This window comes from Alosa sapidissima, chromosome 9 (genome assembly GCF_018492685.1).
Source record: "Alosa sapidissima isolate fAloSap1 chromosome 9, fAloSap1.pri, whole genome shotgun sequence".
Lineage (NCBI taxonomy): Eukaryota > Metazoa > Chordata > Actinopteri > Clupeiformes > Clupeidae > Alosa > Alosa sapidissima.
The window spans coordinates 6,780,787-6,804,527 of NC_055965.1; the positions used below are offsets into that span (position 1 = coordinate 6,780,787).

The window sequence follows — 23,741 nt, forward strand, 5'->3', positions numbered from 1 at the left end:
CCAGGCATGAATGAGTAATGAGTCCAAAGCAGGCGGTGAGTGGCCTGTACCTCCAGACAAGGTTACAGTCCCCTGCTGAGGCACAACACAGATGTCCAATGGACAATGCCAAAGAACACTCTCTGGAGGAAAGCACCAAAAAAAAAAAAAAAAAAAAAAAAAACCAGACACGATACCATCCACTGTGACAAGCTGACATTATAGCCTACATTCCACATGTGGTTGAGCCACAACAGCAAAATGCTCAGATTTTGGTTTACTCCAAAATACCTAACTGGACAATTCCTGATTTCTCAGTGCAGCCATATGACATGGCCTAAAGAGGCCTTAAAAGGCCTAATAAGGTCTAAAATTGGGAAACTTCTGTATTTGCTGTGGTGCACAGACAGGCTTGGCAGACGCTTGAGCTGTGGACGTCAGTCCCCCCCTTTGCCATCCATCCCCCACCCACCCGCTAACCCAGATCAGTCAGTCCCCGGAACTGTGACAGCGAGTGTCTGCTTGTGGTGTCAAAGCCCCTGGCTCTCTACCAGATCAATGTGCACAGTCATGATAAAGGCCAGTCCTTCAGAACGGCTCTAGAACAGTGCCAAGGGTTCATTGTAGATGCAAGCAAAGGCTCGGGAAAGAGTTAAAAACCTATAAACAAAATCTGCTGGACTGCTGTGTATCATTTTGGAGGCGTGTCTGGAGTTTTACTAAAATAATCTCAATCTCTTGGGTGGCTTTACAACTGACACTTAAAATTCACACAAATAAAATAAAGTTGGCGAAGAGTGTATTATCAATGTCAATGTATTGGGTGAAGTTACCCATAATGTTACTTTTTCAACTGAGTGTTACTTTGTGAACTTCATGTTTCCTTCATTTTAAAGATACAACTCATGTTTACATTTGACTAATATAACATAGCCACAGTGTGTGTGTGTGTGTGTGTCTGAGGCTCGATAATGCAAAATGTACACACTCACACCGACAGCCTATCGTCACTAGGGGCAATTATTGCTGTAATGATTTCCCTAGTGACAAGTAATAATCCTTTCATGTAGGCTATGGCTCGTAAACACGGACCACTTCGGCTGAAACGGTGAATGAACTCCCCCACCGTGGGCTCGTTTCTCGAGAGCATCGGATCTTTGATAACACCGTGTGCGTAATGGGCGGACTGTATGCGACCACAGGACTCGTGTGATGATAGCCTACTGTAGCTGTATTTAAAAAATAAAATAATCTGGAATGCCGTGAACGATTAGGCTACAGTATTAACATAATCTCATAAAATTAATTCATTGTTATATCTTTGTGCATATCCGTGTGGCAGTAACGTAGGCTATATTCTGTCAAGTCAGTCCAGACCAGCACACAAAGTTTCTATCATGTTTTGACTCACATACAGCAGCAGGCGTAACAAAATGTCAGTGTCCAAGGTTGAACAACTGTTTTCCTTCCAAGTTGTACTTCTTTCGTTAAAAAGTCTGGTAAAAAGGAGAAAATTCCAGAGACTTACCTCCTCTACGGTGAGTGGCATGCATATCCTGTACTCCTTCAGCAACATCGCTGTTGGTGGCTACGCGCAATGGGTTGTTCTGGTACTCTGATCGAATCTTCCTCCCGGAGTTACCTCCAGTTGTCAAAGCTAGCTCAAATCTGATTTTGCTGGGCTAAGCATGCAAATAGTCCTGCGCGGGGGCTGTGTACCAAAGCGGAAATAAGCAAATGTCTGTTGTAGACCGTCTTCTTCTTGCTCCCTTGCAATAACCGTATCTTCTGAAACCGAACTGTAGCTGCAATTATGTATACCGACCTGCCCCCTCTAATAGACGGGACAGGACGAAAAAGTCACGGTCGAAATACACATAAAAACGATATCTAGGACATGACGAGACAATAACAGCAAAAGAAAAAAAAAAAACAGCTTGGTAGATGATGCTTGACGAAAAAGGACGAATGGTGGTTTCCGAGAAGGCTCTCTGAGGTTGAGTTACATCTGCTGAAACAGCACACTACAGTGGCAACCGAAGAGTCATCTTTTGAGCGAAACAAAAAGCAGAGCCACTCGCGGTTCGACACGAGTTTGGCGATGTTTGACCTCCTTCCTCGTATGTGCTTCTGTCACGTAGTTGTCGGTCCTCGGATAGGTGCAGGGTAAAGAAACTTAACCGACCCTCACAGCCATTCGCCAAGCTGTCAGTTCATTCCTGACGGAAAGCGACGACGTGCTGTTTTGTTGAACCCACGGAAGCATGCTCCTTACCCACGCGGACAGAAAATATAGTACAGAATGTGCGCGCACTTTACAAGCAGTTCTGCTATTGAAGTGATAAATTCCAGTAACGTCAGGCATAATAGACAGTGCTCATCTCTGGACTAATTGGACAACACGATTCAGTTAGAGTGCACTCAGGGGCCAGGCAATCACTTTGAAGAGATGGAATAAAAGAAAAATAAGTTCAAATATGCATGGTTTACATATGTGTAAATTAACAGCACATTATAGGCATAGCCTACTTATAGATTAATAGACTGATCGATTAATTAGGTTGTAGTAGAAAAGTCAAGTCCACTCATGAAAAGTTTGGCCCAGACTAGCCCGTAGGACGTTTGTTATACCAGGGATGTACTGCACCTGCCATGGTTTCTTCCCAAGACATCGTTACAATTCTAATGCAACTGACCTGTCATACCCTAATGGAAATTCTTCATGAACTAGGCATAGCCTACTCCGTCTTGCCTAGGTTATAACTGTCAGACTCCTGATACGATCCTGAATAGATTTCAGTCATTTATTCACAAATGTTCTGCCCATAAATATAGGAATGAATTCAAATAATGTAATTTCAATGTGTATCCGAAGAGGTCATTATTTTGGACTCTATAAGCTATTGGGCAGGATGAGGATAGTTATCCTGCGGTGTAGGTAAAGACAACACTGACATCTGGTGGTATTTTAGATTAATACATGTATATCTCACTTTTGAAAATAATTTTTGTTCGACCTTTTAATAGACTTAAAATGCTATTTTGAAATTTGATTTGAAATGAAGCCTATAGGCTGTTTATTTAACAGTGTAAACATAACATTATGTGACTTGTTGTGAATAAGGTGCCACTGCACTGCACTTTCAAAGAAGTTGAGCATAAATGGGTAGTTTATGTTTAGTTTAAGCGCTCGCCATTTTCTGTCTGTCTGTGCACATCCAAATATAGGCTATGATTATATTAGACAAGGATAACTGTATGTTATTATGTTATGACTATACTTAAGAACACCTTGACGGTTGGAAAAAGAAGTTAAAAAACACCCTTTGTTTGCACAAGACACTTTCATCACAAAATATTTTCATCCTCAAAGTGACATTTCATTTTAAAACTACACCACTTCACATCTTGATTCAAATCTTACTTTCAAAGATCATGTTAAAAAATTGTGCAATACACTGAAATTTAATTTAGCAAATTTTAAATATATAAGAAATTCTCTTAACAATGAGGCATCTAGTACATACTTACTTAAGCAATGATCATCCCTCACCTTCTATACTGCATCACATCCTGGTCTCAGGCAAGTAAAACAGTGATAAAATCTTTAGAATCTTTGTACAAAAACTGACTTAAAATCCATAACAAAAAGACATTATCATCACTGTCATATACTGGCCAAATATAGTTTAAGTTTCGAAAATCTAATTAAACACTCAAATGTGTCTTTAAATAATTTACAGTGCTACTGCTCCCCCTTTGAAAAAGCTTGTAACATTCTGCTCTGAAAATTCTGAGCGAACTACACGACGTGTCACAAGGGGGGAGTGTAGCATCCCACGTCGTAAAACACAATTTGGGAGTTCCTCTTTCTCATGTGTGCCCATGAGACAGTGGAATGCCCTCCCCACAGAATACATATTATGTACAAATTCTCATACCTTTTCATGCTTGACTAAGAGGTGGATGTTAAGTAGACAAGTTTGCAGACATTTTTAAGATGTTGTGTGTGTGTGTGTGTGTCTGCGTGTGTGTGGAGCTGGATAGTACTAAACAGGCTTTAGTTGTATGTGTATTCTGGGGAGGGGGGTAAGAGAGTGGGCTGCTGGCATCCATGTTTCTATTCTAAGACTGCTTGTTTCTAAAATACTATGGCTGGCCATCACACCATCTTTAGTCCTATGGAATATATTTATGTTACTGTTATTTTATTTTATTTTATGTTTTTATACTTGCCCAGGGACTACAGGTGCAAATTAGCAATTGCTGCTACAACCTAGCCCAAGACATATTTTCCTGGATCCCAGGATAAATGTTATTTTGTGCATTGTCCCTGATTCAAATAAATAGATTTCCATTCCATTCCATTCCATAACAACACATTATGACAAATTTTCACATTGGGCTTTGGGTTCTCAGCCAGAGCCTTGCAAGTCCACATGTGAAGGTCTACAACTTTGTGCAGTTAGGCCTACTGAAGACCTCCAAAAAATGATTTAGATACAGAACACGGACCTCTTCCACATGCCTTTAAAACATCTCCACAACACAATAAGAAATAATTTGTTCAATAAGAAAAGTCTTTATTTAAATCACTTTATGAATTATAATTACAAAGCCAGCAGAATACCATTTTTTTCCAACACCTCGCAGCCATCATTATACAAGGTAGGACAAAGCAAAAAATAAAAAAATAAACTGTACAGACAAGGCCTGCAAACAAAAACATTTGCAACACTTGAGGAGAATGAAGAAAGATATATTCATTCCATAGAAGTTTCCCTAGACTGCTACGACTTCACCAGACCGGAGTCACGCACCACTGTGGCACATGACCAGCAACTGTTTCTATTTGGCTCTATAAAAGTTCCGGAATCATTTCTAAACAGATCAGTCCACTTTTGTTTTTGTTTTTCATAATGTCACCTTGTGACACAAATAATTCTTCATGTAATAATAGAACTCTTCTTGTGTGTCTAGTACACTGATGATCATTGCTCAGAGCACCAGCAAAAATAAACACACAAAACAAAACCAACAAAAATAGAAATTTGATTCGTACCAGTAGCAAGTAATTTAAGGCGCAAAAAGGTCAACCTGGGACATGTCCAGTTCAAAATGACAGATTCACTACATTATTAGATTTCTATGACGCTCCATGTAAACAAACCTTATGTAGGACGTGTGACCTCATCGTCTAGTGTGCAGTCTATGCTGTCTGTTGAAATGAAAACAAAACCAAACTTGGTAGTGTGGGGAAACCTTCACTTCACAGAACACAACCAAGCGATTTAACAGCTTAAAAGGAGCGAGTGAGTGTGATAGTCTCGTGTTCTTGACTTGCACGGGGTGAGAGGAACTTGTTTCAGAGCTGAACTCCAATCAGCAACTCTTTCAACACGCATGGAAGGAGCCAGATTTGGCTTCTTTCTAAAGGTGTTATCAGCTAAGCGCAAAACACCATCCATGACACGTCATTAAATGCAAGAAGAAGAGTAAACAGTGACAGCTTCCATGATTACTTAAAAAAAAAAAAAAAAAATAGAAAAACAGCAGTGGTATTTATAAAGCATTATATTAAGGAACTCAGGTCAGAGGCATTTTTTGTTAAGTACAGGAATATTCTACCGGATATAGGCAATAATGGCTTCAATCACAATCATATAATAATTAATTTAAATTTCCATGTGAATATCTCAATAGTGTTTTCAATCACTTATATAGAACAAATATTTATTTCTCTTAACCGAAAGAATACACTTAGCATAATTCAAATTAGTAACTACTATAATGTCATAGCATAAACTTCAAATGCCATACAGACACCCCCATTCTAAGGAATACGCCATCAGTACATTCATTTGGAAGTGTTAGGCCCAGATATACTGTATAACTGTTTAACTGTGACGTCCTTTAACATTACTCTGAGATAACACACCACAATATACAGTTGTGCCCCCTCCTATCTGTGGCAGTAGGTCCACTGGAACCTTAGGAAGGCTTTGGTGATGGGTTGCCGTGGTGATAACCATGCGGTGGCGAGGACATTGAGAGAGTGTGTGAGTGTCTAGCTCATTTGTATACGTGGGTGTGTGATGTGTTAGTGGGAATGTGTTGGGTTGGTGGAATGCGGTGCCATGTAGCCATGTAAAAAAACGACCAACAGAAAGAAAAACTCTTGGCTTACTGCAAGGTTTGTATCAACCACATGACACAAGATATGTAGCAAAAGCTAGCAATACAAGCAGGCCATCGCATGATTGCAACAGTACAAAGAGCTTATGTGCACCAACATAAAATGCTATGAGGCATTAAAAAAAAATTAGCGACTTAACGCTAAGATTTTAAACCAACTTTAAGAGATACATATAAAGCTAAAGATTGGACCTACCCTACAAATGTCCAGCAATTTGGCTTTTGAAAGGCAAGCGAACAGATTGTGTGTAAATGGCAACATACATTATACTGTACACGTTAAATGATCTGTGAGGTCATTTCCTCAGAGCTTGTAGTGGAGTAGAAGTAGAGTGGTGCAGCAATGTTAGCGTGAGGGTGGGGACGTATATCACAGTCTAGTAGCGCGCGCGCACACACACACACACACACGCACGCACACACACACACACACACACACGCACACACACACACACGCACGCACGCACACACACACGCAGACACACACACACACACACACACGCACACACACACACGCAGACACACACACACACACACACACACGCACACGCAGACACACACGCACACAAGCAGTCTTTTGCACACATATACACACACACACTCACACTCAGATATGACAGATGGTGCTAGACATCAACAGTCAATTATATACCAAAGACAGAATGTGGTGCTATAGATTCTTCACCACACATCTAATCAAACTTCATTTTGTTTTAGGTACGTATTAGGTACACACACACACACACACACACACACACACACACACACAATATATGGTCTCTCACACAGACTCTGGGGCACTGCCCCGCTGCAAGACTTGTAGCTTTATAAGCCCGTAAGTAAAACTTCAAGCTCAGGTTCTCTGGTCTTCATCTCTCTCCCTACACCAGATGTGCGTCTTTCTCCCAAGTCGTGAGATAAAGGCGAGTTTTCTCCTCTCGGGCAGAAGGTAAGGTGTCCGGTGAATGCAATAACCCATATGCCATGCCCTCAGTGGACACCGCATGTTTTTCATTACCCATAATCCCTCTCTTTTCCAGGAATCCCCTCCCTCCCTCCCCCCCTTACAGGCTGTCTAATGACATAATTCATGGCATCTCCATAAAAACTCTCCATCACACAGATGAACTTGTTTGGTCTCCATGCGTTTTCTACTTCTCCCGATTTTGGAGGTAATTTAAAAAAAAGTTTTCCAAGCAGCAAAAGTGGAAGTGTTTCCTTCATGGCATCATCTTCAGAGGTTATGTATTTATTTTTAAAATGTATTTACTTCTTTATTTATCTTTGAGAGGTCAAAAGGTCAAGGTCATGGTTGTCCTTCATAGGAATGTGGCGTTGACGGTGCGGTCGGTAGTGTAGAGTTGGAGCGTGCGCGCAGGGGACAGCTCACGGAATACTGGAGGGCCGCCCACGCTCAGGTCACAGGTCACTGGGGAGGGCGGCGTCGCACTCGGACGAGGGCGGGTGGGAGCGCGGGTCCATGGCAGAATGCATGATGTGGAGCCACACGTCGTCCATGTTGGGCATCACCAGGATTTTCTGCGGAGGGGGAGAGGGGAGAGAGTGAGGGTTAGGCTGGGATACATCTGGGAGCACACACACACACACACACACACAGTTATGTTAAGTGGGATGAGCTGATACCTGGAACTCCTGGTAGAGTTTCTTCTCGATCCAGTCGGTGACGTGTGCAAACGTGACCTCCCTCTCTCCCAGTTTGGGCCGTGCCCTCAGGTCCAGCTGTGGAGGGGTGCGGAAACCATACCTGCAGCACACAGCATCACAAGGCACTTCCATCAACATACAAGTCATAGGTAGTAACAAGGGGTCTATTCATCCTATATTAGTTTTGATGATGCAAATACAAGTCTATTAATACATTTATGTCAACATAATTGCTATATTGTTTCTATATTGTTTCTATATAAGTTTCTATTTCATTAATCTTGATAATAAAAATACAGACTTACTAATGCTGTAACATCTATCAATATTTACATCAATATCTACACAACGTATTTGAGAAAAGGACACAAGGCAAGTTTATAATGTCACTTTAGATAAAAAAATCTGCAAATGACTGTGACTGTAATAAGGACGCATGGTAAATTATTCAACACATCAAGTCAATATGCATAATTTCCGCTGAATTGTTTTCCCCCTCCCTGTCCTTCCTTTAGTATCCACTAGGTGGCATGAGAGTGCTGCACAAGAGACATGGCCTGAAGCATTACCCCCACGACAGCTGATGTTGTCAGTGTTACATGTTCGCTGTTCACAGAGAACGGAGTGACCATAAGAGAGGTGTGAAAAAGCTGTGATGATAGCAGCTTAAAAATGCACCAAACCTTTGATCAGGAACAGCTACTGGACCATTACCATCATTACAGGACTTACCACTAGTGTCCACTGAAGCCTCAGGTTTCGTCAGACTCACACATAATCATTCTGAATTACTAACCTCAATGTCCCAACAACTAACACTTTTACTGAAGACACCCCCCCCCCCCTTTCCTATTTTTGGTACAATCCTTATCAAATGGGCCATACCATATCCTGTCGGTGGGGGGTGGGGGAATGTTGACGGCCAGCGTCCCCCGGCACTCCTGCACCTCCACAGTGAGCAGCAGCGGTGTGTTGGACACCTCCTCCATCTTCTTCTTAATGAACTCCGTCTCCGTGGCTTTCTGGAAGTACTTGGACTTGGTGATCTTGTCCACGAAGCGCATGATCTTACTGTGCTTGTGGCCTCCCACAAACCTGCGGCGGAGACACTTGGTTTAGTCTGATTTGAGCTCCACTATTCTGCTAGCTGTTGCTTCTGCTCTTCTAGTCACATTAGAGGCAACATGATAACCAGGACAGTGATGCACATGTATTTAGACGTTAGCATAGCATAGCCGCCTGATTAATCATCACTTAGTACGCTTGTGTGACTGCTCCAGAGTGAAGTCTATGGCATGATGGAGGACAAAACCATTGTGGGAAAGAATAAAAGTGCCGACTGATCAATCACCTCACACATGCCAACATCACTTGTTAGCCTGCGCTAGAGGTCAATAGAACACAATAGAGTAGAGTAGAGTACAATAGTGTAGAGTAGAATAGAAATGAGTGTCCAGTAGAGTAGAGTAGAGTAGAGTGCAATAGTCTAGAGTGTCCAGTAGAGTAGAATAGAAATGAGTGACCAGTAGAGTAGAGTAGAGTACAATAGTGTCCAATAGAGTTAAATATAAATGAGTGACCGGTGAGGGGAGTGATGAGAGAGAGTGTGGCTATACGATTACCCTTCAGCTCCAAGCGTCTGGTCAGCCGTCAGCTCAGGGGGGTCCTCTTCATCAGACGAGCCCGCGCTGGAGGACTCCTCATCACTGTCTGCCAGGCAGTAGGCTCGTGGTCTGGAGCTGACCATGACACACACACACACACACACACACATAAAGCCTTAACTGGCCTGAATTTACAATATGTAACTGGGAATATTTTGAGCATAGATAATAAAAGAGATGACTTTTCAAGCTCTTTAAAATATCTCATATCACACGCACACTACCGGTATTACATACGGACAATAATGTGAAGGACGGGCAAAGTGTAAAGTCTTACGTCTAACTAAGATAAATGAACACTTCTAAAGGCTAAATCAATTTCCTAATTTAACACCATGGGCAAGACCTTAACGGCAAAACATTGCTGAATCAGTTCCATGTGCCCACATGCCACACGATGCCTACAGTTCATGCACGAGGACTTTGCTTGTTGATAAGACTTTGCACTTTGCCTGCCATTTAAATTAGGGTGCATAATGTGAAAGAATGACATGCATTGGCTGACATGCCAAGAAACATGCTACCACTACTGATCTCTGATGACACACGTAGGCCATGGCGACAGACAGAACATGAAAGACAGAGATGTGCTCTACAGCTCACGGTACTTATGAGCCAAGGGTTTGGAGCGGCATGCTTTGCAACAGCTAAAAAATGTCATTTCAATGGGTTAAAAATGACTGGTTGTGACTGGGGAAAAAAAAAAAGGTGTCGAAATGACGAGTGACTCAGAGGTGCTGAGTGCTTGCAGGCACGTTTGCTACGGTACCTCACACAGTTATGACACCGTGGAGACGACAGGAAGTACTGTACTGTAGGTTGATGTCCCAAAAGCAACAGGAAGTGAGAAGAAAAAAAGCCCCAAGACGCAGACGCTAGTTACTCACCACGTGTGAAAGGGAAAAGATGGAGAGAAACGCAGTGAGGCATCCAGAGAGAGGCAGGAGAGAACAAGAGAGGGAGAGGACAGTTTGTTTACTTGCTATTTTAAAAAGAAGACGGAGAAATAAGGAGAATAAGGAGAGAGCAGTGCAAAATAAAAAACATGACAAAGTTAACCACACAATTACAGGTCAGAGAATCTTGACCCATGGCCCATATTCACACCCTTTCCCACACAGACAAGACACCCAAACGGTTTCACTTGCATTTCTTCTCTCTCTCTCTTTATCTCTCTCTCTATCTCTCTTTATCTCTCTCTCTCGGGGATGCTGCAGGAGGCGGCTGCAGAGAGGAGGAGCGGGCAGGAAGTGGTTGACAGAAGGACCCTTGAACTACAGTAGAGCGCGCAGGGCTGCTTTGCATGCAGCGGAGGAACTACACACAGGCCTGCAGGCAGCAGCTGCTATTGTTCTGCATGGCTGCGTCATTTTAATATCACTGGCAACTCAGAGTTATATCATGATTGCATAACTGGATGGTTTGGTGAGATCCACTGAGACCGCCATTAATGTAAAATATAACAGTGGGACTTCTAATGATTATGTACAGTAGATGACGTCTCCCACCATGAGGGAATACAAAAGACAAATGCTCTCAATGTTCTCACTAACGAACACACACGCACACGCACACGCACACGCACACGCACACGCACACGCACACGCACACGCACACGCACACGCACACACACACACACACACACACGATAATCAGTAGCAGTTCTTACCCATCCTTGCCGAACTCTCCAAAGCCGTCTCCCTCCTTGCCCAGCCGGGCCAGGTTCATCTTGGTCTCCAGCGTCATGAGGAAAGAGCCCTTGTAGGAAACCTCCAGGTCAAACCACAGACCTGCAAGACAAGAGCCGGGGGCCATCAGCGTCCTGGACCAAGCTCTCCACACCCCTGCTGGCATCTTCTACTCCACGCGTTCTCCACAGCAGACACAACCAATCAGAAATCATATTAGAGCTTCTGCTCAAAGCAAAACCCTTCTGTTTCCTCCGAAGGAGATAGGCCATCATTTTATTTGTGCTTTCAGCTTGCATTGTGTGCGTGTGCGTGTGTGTGCGTTCAACGTTTTTTTCAAGCCCCCTCATTGCGGGGTTCAGGGGCTCCTGCCTGTGGTGTGGTATGTGAGCGATACGTGTGTGTGTGTGTGTGTGTGTGTGTGTGTGTGTGTGTGTGTGTGTTTGTGTAAGGCCTACACAGCAGTGGGTACGTTTTTCCGAGGCCAACTTTGGATGGGTGTGAGGCGTGGAGCGCGTCCGACGGTGAGGCCTGTGGGGCGGGCGGGCGGAGTCTGAGGGAGGCGCGCTGAGCAGGTGGAGCTGAGCTGAGCAGGTGGAGCAGAGCAGAGCAGAGCTCACACTGAGGCCCGCGCACTCACTCTCCACCAGCTCAGCTCAGCTCAGCTCCACCTGCTCACTCACACCCCCACACACCTCTCACTCTCTCTCCGCCTCAATCTCCCCATGCTCTCCTCTCCTCTCCTCCTCTCACTCTTTCCAACTCTCTCTTTCTTCCTTATTCTTCCACCCCACACACTCACACTGTTCCCACCCAACTAAAGTCTAGTGAGCAATCTCTCTCTCTCTCTCCTCTGTTCTCTGCCCCCATTTAACTGTTTATCTCTCCCTTTCCCACCCCTCTTTATCTATCTATCCCTCCCTCTCCCACCCCTATCTCTCTCTCTCTCTCTCTCTATCCCCCCTCCCCCGCTGCCTGTGTGCTCTGGCTCCCTGCCTTGCTTTCCTCTGGGCGTCTCGGTGCTGGCAGAGTCCAGGCGGCGCGTCAGAGCGGTCAGGGTCAGTCATCCCCCTCTCCTGCACTTCTCTCCTTTTGCCCGACAGGAGGGAGCAAGGAGGGGGATATATATATATATATATATATATATATATATATATATATATATATATAAATAGAGAGAGAGAGAGAGAGAGAGAGAGAGAGAGAGAGAGAGAGAGAGAGAGAGAGAGAGAGAGAGGGAGAGAGGGAGGGAGAGAACGAGAGGCAGAGAGATCACAGAGCCCTTTGAAATAAGGGGGAAACAGTTGGACATCGCTCTGCAGACCTCCTGGCAAAAAGGAGAGGGGTCTGCGTTTGAAGTTGGCAGGGAACTGCTGTGTGTGTGTGTGTGTGTGTGTGTACACAGCTTGTGTGAATGTGTATCCATGTCTCATAAACACACATTCTCCTACAACACACACACGTGCGCACACACACACACACACACTATCTGTGTTGGATTAATGCTGTGGGTTGGAAGTCCCTCCACTGGAAACACAGAGTCAATCAGAGCCTCTCTCTCCCACCCCCCCACCATGTCCAACGTCATTACTGAAATCACATCACCACCCATCCACCCATCAATTAATGACAGATTACCGCAAACTACAAGGCCTTCAGTGCAGACGCGCATCAGTGAAGTTTAACAGCCACTGTAGGTTGTCCCCGTTTCTGAAGTAAGAAAATGAAGTTTGACCTTAGAAACACCCTTCAGTGAACACTAGGGGAGTTTTACCAGGAGAGTGTTACTAGGAGGAGAGTGTTACTAGGAGGAGAGTGTTACTAGAAGAGTGTTACTAGGAGGAGAGTGTTACTAGGAGGAGAGTGTTACTAGGAGGAGAGTGTTACTAGGAGAGTGTTACTAGGAGAGTGTTACTAGGAGGAGAGTGTTACAAGGAGAGTGTTTACACAGATTTACACTCTCTCTCTTCTTTCTCCCTCTCGCTCCTAATCGTCTTTTCACCAGAGCTCAGATTCACACAGGGACGCACAGGGTGAGAAAATGGGAGTTGATCTCATTACACACAATCCCACTTTCCTCTCTGTGCTGGACACAACACATACAGACAAAGGGGTCACTGTGCCGGAGGAGCGAGTCAGTGCTGCGCAACAGATGGCCAACAGAGGGCAGTGTTGCGCTGCTGAAGACCTACGGAGGGATCCGCACTCCCAGCAGGACTGAGGTGGGGCTAAGTCCATCGTATGTGTACAGTCCATTGTTGTGAAATGCCCAGTCACACACACACACACACACACACACACACACACACACACGTGGCAGAACGCGGAGTGAAAAGTCATGAGAGCGTGTGCCTGACTATGCGGTCATCTGAACACAGCTGGTCCAGAGGTGACGGTTAGAACACACCATATTAACAGAAGGGAGGCTGACGGTTACTAGGCTCTGCCTCACTCTTCAGCCAGTGGTGTGGGCGTCAACAAATAAAATGAACTAACTTCACAAACCATTCCTCAAATAAACAGAATACAGTACAGTGTCATTTTAAGCATCCTATTTTAAGAAGCCTGTCTTGTCTCAGTTCCTGTTCTAACTCCAGGGGATATTCTTATCCCCAATGCTACTGATTGCTGTATGAATCAGTGCACACTCACACTGGGCCTGAGTTAACCACACATATGTGGTTTGGACAGGCAAGACAGTGCACTGTGTACACACACACACACACACACACACACACACACACACACACACACACACACACGCTGGTCTGTGCAGAGAGAGACTGATCGGAGGTGGCGGTGCTGGAAATAGAGTGTGAGAGGGGCCTCCATCTGAGCGAGAGTGAGTCACCTAATAACAAGACTATGAACCCTGAACCACAGGGCTCAACGTGAGGGAGGACACAACCACTGACTTTCCCTTCAACTTCAGAGACAGAGAGAGGGAAGGAAACACAGAGAGAGACAGAGAGAAGAGAGAGGGAATCCAGAGAGAGAAAGAAGACAGAGGGAGAGAGAAACAGGGAGAGAGAGAGCGGGAGAGTGAGAGAGAGGGAGAGAGAAACAGGGAGAGAGAGCGGGAGAGTGAGAGAGAGGGAGAGAGAAACAGGGAGAGAGAGAGAGCGGGAGAGTGAGAGAGGGAGAGAAACAGGGAGAGAGAGAGAGCGGGAGAGTGAGAGAGGGAGAGTGAGAGAGAAACAGGGAGAGAGAGAGAGGGAGAGGGAGAGAGATTGCCTGTGACCCTAATTTTGGCACCCTCTCAGAGAGTGAGAGGAATGTTTTGCTGTGGCACGGCAGGTTGGAGTTGACAGTAATGGCTGACGTGGCAATGGCCACCCACATAGGTCTTAATTGGGGTGAGCTCGCCTGCTGGGGAAGGGAGAGGTGGAAGGGCATCACACACACACACACACGACTAGAAACCCACGATACAATCCCTCCTGTTGTGGGTGCTAGTCGATGCACAGAGGCTAATCGATGAGCAACGCACAGCAAGCTATTTCCTAGAATGTGAGGTCTACATGACAATGTGAGGTCTACATGACCTGGATATGTGAGCTGTATAGAGGGGTGAAGATCACTACTGCAGAAAAAAACTAGAAAAAATGCATGGATTCTGATATGTTCCGATCGGTTTCAGGCCTCATTCATATGTGGAAATAAATCCGATATGTGCCAATGTGACTGCAGTCTAAACAGGAATATTGGATATTTATTCCCTGTCAATTTTCAACTTGCGCATCGTTGAAAAGCCCACAATCTTTGAAAGTTTTCACATAACATTACAATGTTGCTTTCAGTTTCACGTGAACGCACGGCTGGCTGAACAGTGTAATTAAAATGAAAACAGAGACGGAAAAGCTGCATTAGGCTCTTCACTTTTTTTCACCTTAAAATACAAACAGCCTATTTTGCAGACTTCTCAAGATTAGTTTGAAAACTAAAATAAGCAACTAGCCACTGAAATACCCTAATACAAGCATATTTCATGCATTTGTAGTACCGTCTGTTTGTTTGCTTTCATTTCGGTGACCAAAATTCCTCTGGTGCGCATGCAGACTGTGTTTAAAATGAGTGAACCATGTACAGTAAATAATAGATATCCGACATGGGCCACTCTCAAACATAGATGTAAACAGGCAGTCCAAAAAATCGGATATACATGTAGGCAAGAAATCGGAATTGTGCATCAAGGCCTGTTGGTGTAAACGCAGCCTGAGTGTCAAATATACTGTAGAGGCATGCAGGTGAGTGCATTCTGACTTTGATCTTAGCTGAACTATTACAGAGCAATACAGCACAGATTACCCTATAGAGACCCATTAAAGATGTGTATGATAACCAAGCATGTATATTTATTCAGGATGTACTTCACTCAGATGAAAAAGCTGGATTTCTACTAACAGAGCTTAAATTCATATCTATTCTACTGTATGGAATTGCACTCTTATTTTTTAGTATGTTTTTATTGTGTCAACATTCACACGGACTAATCAAGATTGGGAAACGTGAGTGTCACTTCAAAGTGTATTGTACTGTGGGAAGTGCACTTCAACTGAGTAAGGTTCACTGCAGCTCTATCAGGCCCTGATTTGTCAACAGTGTACTTTCCCTGCTGTTAGATGTGGCCTCTCCCCTTTTCCTCTCTTGGTATCCATATCTGCTCTCCTTTGGGTTTAGCAGAGCAAACAGTGATAACATGCAGGTGAGAGCAGAAGAGTTGCACTGCATCAACAGAGAGAGAGAGGGGGCGGAGAGAGTGAGAGAGAAAGAGAGAAAGAGAGAGAGAGAGAGAGAGAGAGAGAGAGAGAGAGAGAGAGAGAGAGAGAGAGAGAGAGAGAGAGAGAGAGAGAGAAAGAGAGAGAGAAAGAGAGAGAGAGAGGGGAGAGAGAGAAAGGAGAGAGAGAAAGAAAGAAAGAGAGAGAAAGAAAATGGTAGATAGAGAGAAACTGAGATAATGCAAGAGAAAGAGTGCAAGAGAAAGAGAGGGACACAGAGTAAATGAAAGATGGAGAGTTTAGGAGAGATTAACATAGATGGGTGGACTAAGAGAGAAGAGGTAATGAGAAAGACAGATGGAGAGAGTGACACAAAGAGGAAAGGGCAGAGAGAGAGATGAGAGAGTGATAGAGGAAATGGCAGAGAAAGAGATGGAGAGTGAAAGAGAGAGGGAGAGACAGAGATGGAGAGAGTGAACGCAAGAGGGAGAGACTGAGAGATGGAGAGAGTGAACACGAGGGAGAGACAGAGATGGAGAGAGTGAAAGTGAAAGGGAGAGAAAGGGGGTGGCTGAGCAGCCAGCATGGAGCAGGAATGTCATCAAGCCTGTTTGGCCACACACACACACACACACACACACACACACACACACACACACACACAGGTAGTACTCGTCTCCAGAGCTGCATTCCACTGAAACACTCTAACTACTCTTACACAGATACTCTCTTACTCACACACACACACACACACACACACACACACACACACACACGCCAACTCCTCTCAGTGTTCACGTCTGAGTGGCACTGATGCCAGTGAGTGAGTGAGTGAGTGAGTGAGTGATATGTGTGTTTTTCCACTCGTCAATACAACAAATTTTTCTAATGCCAGCTTAAAAATCAATAACTAGCCTACATGACAGGTCACATCATATACATCTGAAAATCAAGAAATCAATTCTCTGAACTTGCTTTTAGCGCTCACTCCATAGACAATCAGTTAAACACATTCTAGTCTAAAGCACATTTTGTGGAGAGGACATAAGGTTGCCTGGACCATTGGATGTCCACCCTTTCACCAAGGCACAGTCAATTGCAGGGCATTATAAAACTCCTAACACACACTGTAAAACAAAAAAAAAAACAACTCTAGCTGTAGCGTTGGCCTTGGGGTGGTCTGTGGCTTACAGGAAACACACTGCCCTAAGAGATAACCCCTTGACCTGAGTATGACCTGAATGCTGCTGTTGTGAGAAACCGAGGCTGACACAAACAAAAGTCCAAATCACAGTTGCACAATCAAGCCTCTCTACTCAGAAAAGCTTTGTGATTCACAGTAAGGGGGGGACGAGAGAGAGAGAGAGAGAGAGAGAGAGAGAGAGAGAGAGAGAGAGAGAGAGAGAGAAAGATAGTGTCTGTGTGTGTATGTATGTGTCTGCTCAGCTGATTTAGAGGTAATCAATAGCAAGCTTCTCCAAGCTTTCCACAGTGCCCTTGTGTGTGCGGCAACAGTGATCCCCACTCTCAGAGTTGGATTACAATCCATACGCCTACGTGAGCAGCTGGGCGTCAGCAGCAGGTCACGTTTTACCAGCAGTGACAGAGACAGAAGGAGACCGAGTCAAAACACACACACACACTGCAGAATGAAGACGTCTCCTGTCTGGGGCGGCTTCAGGTCAGTTTGGGTGCAGCTCCACTTACGAAATGCCCGTCATTACTGAGCTCGGACAGACACGTCGGTCTGGTGCAAGACAAAAAAAAAAACATATGAACTAAATCACTGTGCACACTAAGGCCATTTGTGCTTGTGTTGTGTAAGTCGCTTGGCACAAAGCCCTGACCGCAACCATAAAGGTCGCAAGACCCACTCAAGATGGCTGTGAATCAGACCCGCGACAATGTGACCAGACGTCACTGTGCATTCAAGCCTCATGAAAGTCCACCACTATGTGATTAAGTTTGAGCAAGTCGCCAGTCAGTGGGCGTCCCTAAGAGTCCCCTCTCTGGCCCTCGACCCACTGCTGGTGTCCAGAGCTCCTGACTCAATCTGTGGGTTGAATGGGAGCCATTGGAGCAGTGGACGTAGCAGTGGACGTAGCAGTGGCCACTGTGTTTGTTATTGTTGTTGTTGTTGCTGCCCCCCCCCCCCCCCCCTCCGCTCTACTCTGGCTGTGGGGTATTGGCCATTCAGCCGAGTCACACTGGCCCTCAGTGCCAGGCTTATTAGTCATACGACGACTCACAAGACACTGGCGCCCCGCCACCCCCTGCCACCGCTGCCAGCGGTGCCAGCGCAGGACTGAGGCTTCACCCGCCCTGGTCAAGTGGCACAGCACGGACAAAAGGGGCAGAGTGAGAGCTGGTAGGAGTGGGGAAGAGAAGGGAGGGAGAGATAGAGAAAGAGAGAGAGAAAGAGAGAGATCAAGAAGAAGGAGGAGAAGGGTTAAAAAGGCAGACAGACATACATATATATATGACCACCAGTGTCCTGTCAAATGCATGGTTTTGAGAGTGAGTATGAAACAGGCACTTTACCAGCAATTACCAAACACACCATTTAGGAGGATTATTATCAAGGTAATCTGTCAAGATCCTGCTTCAACACACACACATGCACACGTACACATTCACACTACATAACAGCAGCTGCTCTTGAGCAAATAACTCTTGTGTATTCTCCTCTTTGGTCATTGGAGAGGAGTACTGAGAGGCTGAGAGCAGTGCATTGGTTGTTGTCCAGCCCATTAGAGGCATGGGGAGACACATGCACCTCAGCTGAACGGTAAAGTCCAGCAAGCGAGAGATGCTGTAACTCAGTTTTATTTCGCTACAATTTAGCTGCTGCCTGCAACAAATTGCCAACTGATTTCCCTGGGGTTGTTGTTTAAAGGTGCCCTGGAAACTCCAGAGTTCTCTGGCAATGGGTTATGATGCACGTTACTTTTGCCACTTGTATCACGGGGAGCCAATTACATCGGTGTATCTAATATCTAGGCGGCTCAGAGGCGAGCTAAACAGATGACAGTCGTAGTGTTTTCCAATTGCGTCGAAGTCCAAAATCAGTCAGTAAACGTTGGTCATATTGTGTTATCCAATTGCGTGCAGTGAGATTTTCAAATGCGCTTGGTGCCGCCCCTCGAGTTGGGCCATTACATTGTTCGTGGCCAGACCCTTAATCCTTCTAGATTACCAGGGTCTGGAATCTCCAGGCTAGTTTAAAGGCGCCCTTGGCCTCATTACATCTGTGTCTGTCTACGCGAGCACTTGAAGGGCGCAGTCAGAATCAGGGATTCCAATTGCAATAGATTACTCAATATAGCCGCCCCGATGCTTGACGCACTTACGCACACCTCAAACGTCGCCGCTGAGCATTCTGGGTCCTGCGGGCTGTCCCAGCTTGAAATAGCGGCCCTCACTTCTCTGACAACTCATTACCGCTCACAGCAGACATACATCACTCAGCGGGCAGCGTGAAGGCTTCATACAGCAACATAATGGGCCAGCGCAACTAATCACTGGGGAGTAGTAAGGAAGTAGCAAGACCTTCAGTGTGTGGTCGTGTGTTCCTTGCCACTGTCGACATAGAAGCCATTCATTCTGCAGGGGTCTAATTCTGAGTGCAATTGTATGTTACATTATTTTGCAACGTGTTTGTTTGAGTCTGAATTTGTCTGAGTTAGCTGCAGACTACAGATCCCTGCCACACCTTGCTCGTTGTGATTAGCCATTAGCCTATTACTGTAGCTCTGCTCTGCTCGTTGTGATTAGCCATTAGCCTATTAGCTCTGCTCAACCATATGGTATGACATGGCGGGTGCAACCTGAGAAAGTCCAAAGGTTTGTGTGGAAATGTAACAATGTTTTGTTTTAATTGCAGTATTTCCCACAGAATTGAATTCTATTTGTGGTGGTAGGTTTGCAGAATGCAACAGATTAGCAAGAAAATAAGCACAGCGTGGTTATGAGATTTAAGCACAATTCAGCCAGTCGACTTTTATGCCAACAATTGCAGGATTGTTAATGTTTTCTTTAAACATGCAGGTAGGTTTGTTGAGAGACAGAGAGACAATGAGAGGCTGTGCAAAGGTGAACATAGCTCTACACTGAATTAATTCCATCCAATTTAACATGGAAAATCATTGCGTGGTGGTCAGTGTTGATTTGTGGTGGGCCGCCACAAATAAGTCAATGTATGGGAAACACTGAATTGGCTTTTGAAAAAAAAAGACACATACCTTGGTGGTCGACCGAGGGCTTGGAGGCCTGGAGGATTCTGGGAGTGGAGAAGCCCATGTCCAGCTCAGTCAGCGTCAGCTCGTTCATGAAGTACGGCAACTGCAAACGCAAACAACGGTCACTCAACGCCATACAGCAGGACACATGCAGCAGAGCAGACATACATACACAGGACACATGCAGCAGAGCAGACATATATACACAGGACACATGCAGCAGGACACATGCAGCTGACATACATACACAGTCAACAGATCTAAACGACTACCTCCACCACAGACAGTTAGCTATGGTGAAATACAGCACCACAAAATGAGCAGCTCACATTGAGATAAGGATCTCCTTTTCTTCAAAAAAAATGATTGATGATTCATTTACATTTAATTCTCATTCTCGCGCTGCTGCAGTAGCCCCGACCATACATCAGTGGTCCAGCAGGACAGTAGGGTGAAACAGCACACAGCCTTCTCAGAGAGACCTTCAGTGAGGACAAGCACTGACCACAGAGCCCAGAGAGAGACATGTAAACACATCCCTTGGCTTGAGGGACGGCACGACAGGCCCAGAGACAGCACTGCTGACATTTAGAAAGGACAGCGTCTCCCAGCAGGTGACGGACACTTGCTGTGCGGCTACTGGCGGGGTGTCTGAAATACCCACGCCCCCCCCCCCCCCTGTGTGGACGGATCATGCCTGGTCAGATACTAATGAGAAGTACATGCTCAGTTGCGTGGGATGATGTTTCATCACTGATAGAAATCTATGTCTATTGATACTTATAGTATCAATACTGATAGTACTCCAAGCTTGTACTGTACTATTAGCCTGTGCATTCACCACAGCTGTTGTGTGTTGTGTGTGAAAAGTGAAAACACTCTGCTTTGTATTTGATCAAGAGGTCTGAATTCTACACTCCACATGCAGAGAATTATGGTAATTGGCTACCTGCATGGCTCATCTTTAATGCAACGGTAATGTCACTGAGAGGTCAATGCCTAATGAAGGTCACAAACCTACAGTAAGAACTGATTCATCTGATTTCAGAATTTGGCCAACATGACTGTGGATGTATTCTGAACACACAAAGTTGCACAGATATGAAAAGGCCCCAAATGTCTGGGGTTCTTACTTCTGAAGTAAAATACCATCGTTTTACTCTCTTATTAACGTCTATGAAATTGTTCAGGAATTCTGGTATCCGTATATGACAGACATATTTCAATTAATTTGCTTTGGCCCACAATGTGTGTGTTTGTTTGTGTGTGTGTGTGTGAGAGAGACTCACCCTGATCTTACTCAGCTTCATCTGGATCTTCTTGGAGACCCAGTCGACCCAGTACTTCTCCCCCAGGAAGTCCCAGGCCACGCGGCCCACCAGGGCGTTCACCCAGGCCACAGACTCCTCCTCCTTCTTCAGGCTCCCTGGCAGCTGTACATTACGGGAGCACAGTACAGTATGTACATTAAGTCAGATTCACACTGACCAGAGCATTGGGGCAAATGACTTTAGACACTTGCTTTCACTGTGGTATGACTGCAGATGAACTACCAACAGCTTGGAAATTCATGTATCCACACACACACACACACACACACACACACACACACACACACACACACACACACACACACACACACACACACACACACACACACACACACACACACACACACACACACACACACACACACGATTACTGCTGGTGCCCCTGTATCCGCGTACCTTCTTGCTGGCCCCTGGGCTGCTGTGTGGGCTCTGCTGGGGGCTGCCGGACACCGGACTGGCCATCTGCTGCTGAGGCTGGTCCTGCGAGGGCATGCAGCGGGACATGTACACACTGTAGTCCAGCTGGGGCCGCGGGCGGGGCGGCACCGGAGACGGAGACGGGCCGGAGCCGTCCTTCTGCCGCGGCTGGACAGCGGACAGCAGCTCGTCCAGACTGCTGCGGCTGCTGCTGCGACTGTGGGAGGTCAGGTTGGCTGCTGGGGAGGTGATGGGGAGAAAGAAGGAATATAAATCACGTGTACCGTAATTTCCGAACTATTAGCCGACGCTTTATACACTGATTTTGCAAAATGTCTTCAGCTATGAGGTCAATACGGTATTAATATGGTTTTGTTTTTTTAACTTGCATAAACCGTCCTGCGGTTTATACACAATGCGGCTACTACACAGGAAATTACTGTATGTTTGTGAGCAAAGAGAGAGAGTGTATATGAGTGTCAGATCATAGAGAGAGCTCAATGGAGTGTATACTTAAGTAAAATATGTGCGAGTAAGTGTGTGTGTAACGTGTGTGTGTGTGTTTATATGTGTGCACGCGTGAGCGTAACCAACAGACTGTTGAAAGGGGGCTGACACAGAGACATAGTTTGTGCATATGTGTGACTGTATGAGTGCATGTGTGAAATACAGGTCATGTTTGAGCCTTGTCTGAGAGGCTGATGTTGCCTGCGTGTTAACTGAAATAATTAGCGTTGGGCCTCCCCGCTCTGTTTCACCTAAGCAACCTAAGCAATGCACCTGGTCCCCTCGGTCTACAACTCTTCGCTGTGTTAGGGAGGGTGTAGGTTTGTTTATTAGCACCGCTGAGACGGGAATAAGAGGGCACAGACAGCGTTCCATCAGCCGTCTCCACAGGAGTTCAACATCACAGCTAACCCCCGGAGCTACAGGCCACACAGGAGCCCGGTCATGTGCTAACACTGCCAGGCCATCGTCGCTCTGCTTTCCTGAGCCATTGCAGCGCTCTTCCCAGGGAAAGCGAACTCAAACGGTATGCTATTTTAGCTAGGGAGACGAGGTAAATGATATGCAGTATGAGGACGCAGTGTTTGCTTGCAGGCTTCTTAAATCCACAAACAAAGGAAATGGTGCCAGGCTGAAGCAGCCATCCGAGACAGATCCTCCCAGAGAGAGAGAGAGAGAGAGAGAGAGAGAGAGAGAGAGAGAGAGAGTGAGAGAGAGAAAGAGAGAAAAAAAAGTGAACTTAAACAAGGGGAGGATTCTCTTTTCTTCCCTTACAGCTTGTTTAAGATCTATTTTTGGACGAGCACCGGCGTGTGAATTTTCGATGTGCTCATCATCCCCTCAGCGTGTCGTGTCGGAGATAAGACGCGGACTCGGGAGAGGAAGACGCACCACTACCATCACGTTCGTTTTTTTTACGCTCGGGTTCTGTATCAAAACACTCAATCAGGGAACGTCTCTGTTGAGCAGACGTCGCTAGAACCGACTCAACAAAACAAGTACAGAGTTCATTGACACACTTGCTTGGGCTCTTTGGTAACATTGACCGAAGTGGGAAGGGTTTCACAATCTAGAATATATAGGTATAGCATATCAGTGTACATATGTATCCAATAGCATATCAGTGACCTAGATGATAAGCGTTTCACAATTTACAGTGCCATAGAGTTGAGACTGACAGTTGTAGCATATCAGGGACTTCAGTAGGCTATTGAGGAGGGTTATGTAATCTTGAATGCTATTAAGATTAGCTCCTCTTGACACACACTGTCACCTGATTAAATTCATTCTGTGATGCATTACATGAAGATCATCATGTTTAGTTGTGTTTCGACAAACT

At 45.4% G+C, this 23,741-nt stretch overlaps 2 protein-coding genes across 5 annotated transcripts in view; both read right to left on the minus strand.

Moving 5' to 3' along the window:
* LOC121718183 (cytoplasmic phosphatidylinositol transfer protein 1-like) overlaps positions 1-2,280 on the minus strand; it is a 75,959-nt gene extending 73,679 nt beyond the window's left edge. The window contains exon 1 of one of the 2 annotated variants that reach the window (XM_042103085.1): positions 1,508-2,280. In XM_042103085.1, coding sequence (XP_041959019.1) covers positions 1,508-1,555 — 48 coding nt within the window. In that variant the 5' untranslated portion in view covers positions 1,556-2,280. The remainder of the gene's footprint in view (positions 1-1,507) is intronic. The other variant, XM_042103087.1, reaches the window with a different exon arrangement.
* Positions 2,281-4,538: 2,258 nt separating this feature from the next.
* LOC121718168 (testis-expressed protein 2-like) overlaps positions 4,539-23,741 on the minus strand; it is a 41,459-nt gene continuing 22,256 nt past the window's right edge. For 2 of the 3 annotated variants that reach the window (XM_042103054.1, XM_042103053.1), the window contains exons 6-13: positions 21,875-22,134; positions 21,437-21,580; positions 20,151-20,250; positions 11,173-11,293; positions 9,462-9,578; positions 8,725-8,934; positions 7,819-7,939; positions 4,539-7,713 (exon numbers count right to left, since the gene is read on the minus strand). In XM_042103054.1, the coding sequence (XP_041958988.1) occupies positions 7,594-7,713; positions 7,819-7,939; positions 8,725-8,934; positions 9,462-9,578; positions 11,173-11,293; positions 20,151-20,250; positions 21,437-21,580; positions 21,875-22,134 (1,193 nt within the window). In that variant the 3' untranslated portion in view covers positions 4,539-7,593. The remainder of the gene's footprint in view (positions 7,714-7,818; positions 7,940-8,724; positions 8,935-9,461; positions 9,579-11,172; positions 11,294-20,150; positions 20,251-21,436; positions 21,581-21,874; positions 22,135-23,741) is intronic. The other variant, XM_042103055.1, reaches the window with a different exon arrangement.